This window comes from Phascolarctos cinereus, unplaced genomic scaffold (genome assembly GCF_003287225.1).
Source record: "Phascolarctos cinereus isolate Bilbo 61053 unplaced genomic scaffold, phaCin_HiC Scaffold_5;HRSCAF=322, whole genome shotgun sequence".
NCBI lineage: Eukaryota > Metazoa > Chordata > Mammalia > Diprotodontia > Phascolarctidae > Phascolarctos > Phascolarctos cinereus.
The window spans coordinates 416801828-416808937 of record NW_027555958.1 but is presented as its reverse complement, the minus strand read 5'-3'; the positions used below and the strand labels follow the sequence as shown (position 1 = coordinate 416808937).

General features: G+C 40.6%; 1 protein-coding gene across 1 annotated transcript; it reads left to right on the top strand.

Annotated features, from left to right (window-relative positions):
• Positions 1–743: 743 nt before the first annotated feature.
• Positions 744–7110, top strand: MYOCOS (myocilin opposite strand). The gene is made up of 4 exons (XM_078154550.1): positions 744–1427; positions 2399–2470; positions 3088–3253; positions 6665–7110. Exons 1-4 carry the CDS (start codon positions 1412–1414, stop codon positions 6780–6782), a joined length of 372 nt encoding a protein of 123 aa, XP_078010676.1. The 5' UTR covers positions 744–1411; the 3' UTR covers positions 6783–7110.

Below are 7110 nucleotides of genomic sequence, written 5' to 3'. Positions count from 1 at the left end.
CACAGCTAGTAAAGTGTTGGAGGCTGGATTGGATTGGATTGGATTGGATTGGAACTCCAGTCTTTCTGACTCCAGGCCCAGCAATTTATCCAAAGTACCACCTCAAGGCTCCAAAGGGGAAAAAAAAGAGAAAGAAGACAGAGAGAAGACAGAGAAAGAGATTTAGAGCTGAAAGGACCCTTAGAAGTCATCTTGTTCATTCCCCTCATTTTACGGATGATAGCATGAGTAAACTAAGACCCAGAAAGATTAAGTGACCAAGCCAGGAATACACAGGTAAGAAAATAATAGAGCTCATATTCAAAAATAGGCTCTGTACCCAAATCCCAGAGTGCTTTCCACTGCTTTACAATGATCCAAGTTAAGAAGGGAGGACCTTTTTGGAACCTTGTTGGGATGACTTTCAGGGCAGAAAATAAGGACTAACTGGAGGTGGTCTGTAATAAAGTAAAAACCAAGCAGCATTATTTTTATCTTGAAAATTACATCAGACCGAAAAATTATTTGTGTAGGCATATACATACACACATATACACATCTCTGTCTCTCTGTATATACATACATATATATATACCTTAAGATACATATCTCAATAGGTAGATACATGTGTGTACATAGATAATTAGATATAAAGATAGACAGATGAAAGAAAGAAAGAAAGAAAGAAAGAAAGAAAGAAAGAAAGAAAGAAAGAAAGAAAGAAAGAAAGAAAGAAAGAAAGAAAGAAAGAAAGAAAGAAAGAAAGAAAGAAAAAGAAAGAAAGATTTTTATCAGTGCCTTGATTTCATCAATGTAGGGAACTGAGTTTTTTTTTTTTTTTAAAAAAAGCTCTTCTACTAAAACAGGTCAGCAGCTGTTCTCTCTCTAGCTTGCAGTCTTAGTAAGCTGCCTAAGCCACCAAGAGGTGAGGTAACTTCCCCAGGGTCCTAATGCTAGCAGAAAGAGCACTCTAATTGATATCAGGAGGCCTGGGTTTGAAAGTCTTCGCTCTACTTCTTACTAGTTATGTGACCTTACATGAATCACTCAACCTGAGTCTCCATTTTCCATCTGTAAAATGTGGACAGTAATATAATTTTTCTTCTCTAACTCACAGGGTTCTTTGTGATGATGAAATGAGAAAGGAAGGCCGACTAAGCGAGCCCAGCTGTAGGCTGTTGCTATCACCTGACTAGTCAAACCTTTCCTTCTTCAGTCTTTGAAAGAAGGGAGGAGAGTTAAGTAACGTGGCTTAAGTTGGCAATGTTTGGGAGAGTTTAAGCAGGCAAGAAGTCAGAAGACATCTGCTTGCTTACTAAGCATTCCTTTGACAGGCAAGAAGATTGAGCCCCTTATCGGTAAAAAAAATCAGTTCATTTGGAATCAGGAACTCAAGAGTTATTGCCTGAAGAAGTGTTCACATCTCTGCCCAATGAAAGCTCATCCAGGTGTGGTGTGGTGTGGTGTGTGTTTGTGTTTTAAGTATAAAAGGGGTGGGGGTTGGAAGGATGGTTGTTACTATATCTTTACAAAAGCTTCGGACAAACTGAGTAATACTCTGATGAGAGTAAGTAAAATCAGTTCACAAGAGGAGCTGTGACTGTATTTCTCTAAAAAGGGAAGGCCTAGGGTATGACTTTTCAAGAGTAGAGGACTGCCGTTCTTAACTGTTTGTCTTTTTCAAATAATTGAAAAAAATGCTAAATTTCAATTAGCGGTCAGTGAAAATAAAGATGTAATTTTCCCTCCATCCAAGTTTGCAAAACTTCTGAAGTCACAGGTCTGGGGTTGAGAACCTCTGATCTGGGAGGAGGACACTGAGTAGCTTTGCGTGGGGAGACCTGGATGTCTAATATTAGAAAGGGTTCCCAAGGAGCTTTAAATCACTACCAAGAACCTTTTTATCATGGATCTAGATATTCATCTCCCTGAAGGCCAGGGATTCAGGCCATGTGGTAAACAACAAAAAGCATCTTCAGTTTAATAATGGGAAGAACAAGAAAACAAATCCTTTTTGGTCTATTACAAGTCAGAACAAAAAGAAGCTAAGGATTGAAATTTCCACCAGAGCTTGAGCTGTTTTGATAGAAGAATGAGGACTTAAAATTTTTTTCTTTGCTGGTTCTCTGTGATCTGGAGTTAGCTAAGTGACTTCCTAATATACAAGTGTGACCATATCACTTCCCAGCTCAAACACCTTCAGGGATTTGCCATTGCCTGTAGACCCCATGGTCTGGCTTTTAAGGTCCTCTACAATCGAGTTCCACATTCTTTTCCAGCCTTCTTTCATTCAACTCCCTTTGTACATTTTGCCATTTTAGTTAAATTGATCCCTGACTTTGTCCTGCCATCTTCTGCCTCCCTACATTTCCACAGAGAGTGTTTTCTTTCCACATTGAAATCCTTCTCTTTCTTCAAGGATTGGTTGAGAGGTGCTTCCTGCATGAAGCCTTCCCCAATTTGACTCTGAGCCCCAAAACTCAGCTGAAAGGTAGGTCTGGAATCAGATCTCAGAAGGTTGTAAGTTCTAAGTTCTCTCCTCAATTTTTCCTGAAGTGCTTTGGTTCTCTCTTTTCTTTGCTCCAGCACTATCTTACCTTGAATGGTACTTATTTGGACAATGTCATTTCTAACCTGCTAGATTCTAAGCTACTTGAGGGCAGGAATTGCCCCTTTTTATATTCTGAACTCTTTGACACAGAACCTTGCATGTAGTAAGCAGTAATATTTGTTCTGAGTGGTTAGTGTTTCCTTAAGTACTGGGATTTTACCCCCCAAAAGGAAAAAATAGGAAAGAAGCAACTTTAGTTCTTTAATTATCATCCTTTATTCCCTGTAAAGTCTGTAGGCCAAGTTCCTCCGAGAGGATGTCCAACATGGAGAAGTTGGGAGGAGAGTGAGCTGCTACTAAGATGCTGTCAAAGGCAACAGTATAAGTTTACTAGGAACCCTAGTAAGCTCCATGTATGCATGCATCAGGATTATTCTCTTTCCTGCCCATTGGATGACAATATCCCTGGCAAGAAGTGTCAGTACTAGTTGAGATTGATTAGTCTCCAGCTTTGTAAGAGAAGCCTAATGAATATCTATTCCTTGCCTGTGTTTCAGATTCAGCAATGACAAACAGCAGAGCACTACAGGAGTTGGAAGGCCCTCATCTTTCCTTGGCATTCCAAGCAGGGGCTCAGGACATCCCCGTGGTCAGAACCATCAACATCCCTTACAAAGACTTGACCATGGAGGTGTTCAAGCGAAGAGTTGCCATGAGTCAGAGGTACTCGAAATCTCTTTGTTTGCTTGCTATGATTGGAAGCTGAGGAAGTAAAATGTATTCCCCAACTTATTGTTGCCAGAAACAGCTTTCCCATGAAATTCCTTGGGGTAATCTTCTCTTAAACATTCTGCTGGAGACAAGGATTCTTAAACTAGAGTCCGTGAATTTATTTTGTGAATATTTTGATACCTGTATTTCAGAATAATTGATTTCCTTTTGGACATATTTTAGGCATTTAAAAACATTATTTTGGGAAGATGTCCATAGACTTAGCCAGATTGCCAAAGTCCATGACACAAAAAAATCTTAGGAACCCCTGCTCTAATGGGGCAAGGACATGAATCATCTGACTGTGGAGGAAAGAGAGGAGTCCTTAAAATGGGAGCAGGCTTTCCATGTATACAGCAGGGAAGAGTCCATCTGTACTGTTTGGGGAGCCTGCTAAAGCTATTCCCCCACACCTTCCCACTATGGTCCTGTGCCTGAAGTCTAACCCTTCAGTTATTCCAATGGCAGTAATAATGATGAGGAATTTTATATGTATATGTATACATACATACATACATATATGTATATATAGAGAGAGACAGACAGACAGACAGAATGGAGAGAGATTATAGGGAGCAGGCTTTTCCTTTAGTTTTCTGTGGTATGGATTAGAACCTTTAGAAGGCAGAGGCCATTACACCCTTAAGTAAACAGGTTACAGTGTATTTTAATGGGAGTGGGGAATGAGGGATTAAGAGCATGGCTATGACATATCCCCCGATATGCAGCTTCTCCTTCCTAGAAGATAGTGGGCAGGTCACTGTATGTCTCTCACTTCTCCAGGTCTTCATTTTGCCCATCGCTAAAACGAGCGAGTTTGATCAGATGCCCTCCAAAGTCCTCCCCCACAGATGCAAAGACCTTGAAGTTGGATGCTGGGATTGTTTGGGAGGAAGGGGCTTGTTCCAAGCAGAGAGGTGGCCATCCTGCCAGCAAGCTACTCTGCAGAATTGTAGAGTAGGTGGTTTGTCTAGGTCTGACTCTGAAAACAAGCAAATAAAAGACACCTTCTCACCTTGCTGTAGGACTTCCCTATTCAAGGTCTCATTTGATCTTCTGGCAACCTTTGAGGGAGGGAGGGCATATTTTATTTTTTCTATTATATATTGTCTATATATTCTATTCTATGAATGTAGAAGCTAAATCTTAGAGGAAGGGAACAAGTATTTATTAAGCATCTCTTCTGGGCAGCGGGATTAAGTGACTTGCCCAGGGTCACACAGCTAGTAAGGGTTATGTGTCTGAGGTTGGATTTAAACTCAGGTCCTCCTGAATCCAGGGCTGGTACTCTATCCACTGTGCCACCTAGCTGCTCCCATCTAAGGAATTTCTAAGAATTAAAGCTGTCTAATAATAAAATGGGTTATGAAATGACCTTCAGGGCCTACTCCTCCATCCTGTGCCTAAACAAAGAATCCCACCTCCAATGAGCTCAACTTCTGACTGAGTACCTCTAGGAAGGGTAGGCAGCCTTTTCTTCTTGTGGATGGCTCTAATTGTTAAGTTTTCCTTTAAGTCTAAACCCTACTCTCTGAAATTGGCACACTTTACTCCTAGCATCAACCTCTAGGATCCACCAGAACAGGTCTGATGCATCGAATAATTAATTATTTTTCAAATAATTGAAGATTACCATAATGTTCCCTAGTCTGTGTTGTTAGGTGGTGAGTCTTCTGTTACTAAAAGGGTTCAAGAACTGATTATACTGGGGGCAGCTAGGTGGTGCGATGGATAGAACACTGGCCCTGGAGTCAGGAGGACCAGAGTCCAAATCCAGCCTCAGACACATAATACTGACTAGCTGTGTGACCCTGGGCAAGTCACTTAACCCCCATTGCCTAGCCAAAAAAAAAGAAAGAAAGAAAGAACTAATTAGACTGTTAGGATTATTTTTAAGGGTAATACTGGACTGGGTGGAAGGTTAATCCAGACCCCTTCCAACCCTTACAGTCACTGCTTTTATGGTCTGCCGAGGTCAGGTTTCCATATATGAAACTGAGAGGCAGTATAGTATGGTAGAAAGAACAGTGGATTGGGAGACGAGCTCTGGGTTTGACTCATAGAACTTTTTTCACTGGTAGGGTGATATAGGTGATATCTTTCTTTTGTAAGATGAGGACATTAACCTAGATCAGAGGTGTAGAACCTGTGGCCTCGAGGCCACATGTGGCCCTCTAAGTCCTCAAGTGCAGGGGATTTGTTCTGTGAAGTTTGGATTCAGTCAAAGGGCTGCACTTGAAGACCTAGAGGGGTTCCACACTCCTGGTCGAGATGGTCTATAAGATCTGGTCCAACTATTTCACATAGGACCAGATTTCATAGACCAATGAATTAGATAGTTGTTGAATGTGTTATTATTTTCTAAGTAAATTGTTATTGCTGTCTTTTGTTTTTTATATTATTATAGGTATCTCTAGTATCCCTCCTCCTCCCAGAGAGCCACCCATATAACAAATAGTATTTTTTTAAATTTATTTTTATTATTTGGGGTTAAGTGACTTGCCCAGGGTCACACAGCTGGTAAGCGTCAAGTGTTTGGTCTGAGGCCAGATTTGAACTCAGGTCCTCCTGACTTCAGGGCCGGTGCTCTATCCACTGCTCCCCCTAGCTGCCCCACAAATAGTATTTTTTAAAGACACACAAAAAAAATAATAAAAAACTCAGCACAATTGATCAATACATTGAAAAAGTCTGAAAACAGGTACAATGTGCAACATCTGTGGACCTCCCACTGCCATGAAGGGGTGGGTTGGGGGTGTCCTCTCATATCTCTTCATATGAATTATGCTTGATCTTTATAATTTTGCTACATTCAATTTTTACATATATGTGTGTGAGGTTCATTCTGTTTACATTGTTGTCTTTACTGTGTATATTGTTTTCTTGCCTCTGCCTATTTCACTCTGCATCAGTTCATGTAGATCTTTCCCTGCTTCTCTGAATTCATCACACATCATTTCTTACAGCACAGGGGTGTTCCATTTCATTCAGGTATCAAAATGTGTTTAGTGTCCTCCAGGTAATGGGCTTCTACTTTGTCTCCAATTCTTAGCTGTCACAAAAAAATGCTGGCATGAGTATTTTGATGTCTATAGGGAAAGTATATTATTTTTAATTAGCCAAGATAATTAACCTTCCGCTGACTTTAATCAATCAAAGAAATATTTGCCCAATACTTGCTAGGTCCCTCAAGATAATTAGTCCAACATTCAAAGAGAGTAGGGGGGTTGAGAATGATGAAACCAGATCTAGCTGTCCTTGGCATTACAAGGGATGTTTAATCAAGTCTCCTCGCCTGTCAACATGCTTGTTAACATGTCTAAAATTTCACTGTTAAAGATTCACTTCTGCCTTTCTTTCTAGAATAATGAAGCTAGGATTCTCTTCTCCCCTGGGCACAACGTCTCCTATAGTCTTGGTCCCTCCACCGCCTCCTCCATCTCCTGTTGAAGGCTACGGAGGCCCTTGCCTGCTTCTGTAAGGCTGATCTGAGACCTCTCTGACTGAAGTAACTGATTGAAGTAACTCCCGCTGAGTTCTGTCTCATGTGTCTCCAAGGGGCTTCCCACAGCACCAGAAACGAGCAGCTTCACATGCATTCTGTACTTTGCACCCATTTTTCAATGTGAGTGAGACTTTTGTTCCCTTGACCTCAATTGCTATTCCTTAGCTTAGATCTTTTTTAAAAATTCTTTTTAAACCAAAGCTTTGACATGAAGTAGGTATAGTTTCTGATGTTTTTGATGTTACCTTGTAGAATATCTGTTGTCTTTTGTAATTGGTGGAAGCAATAAAACTTGAAAGTGTCA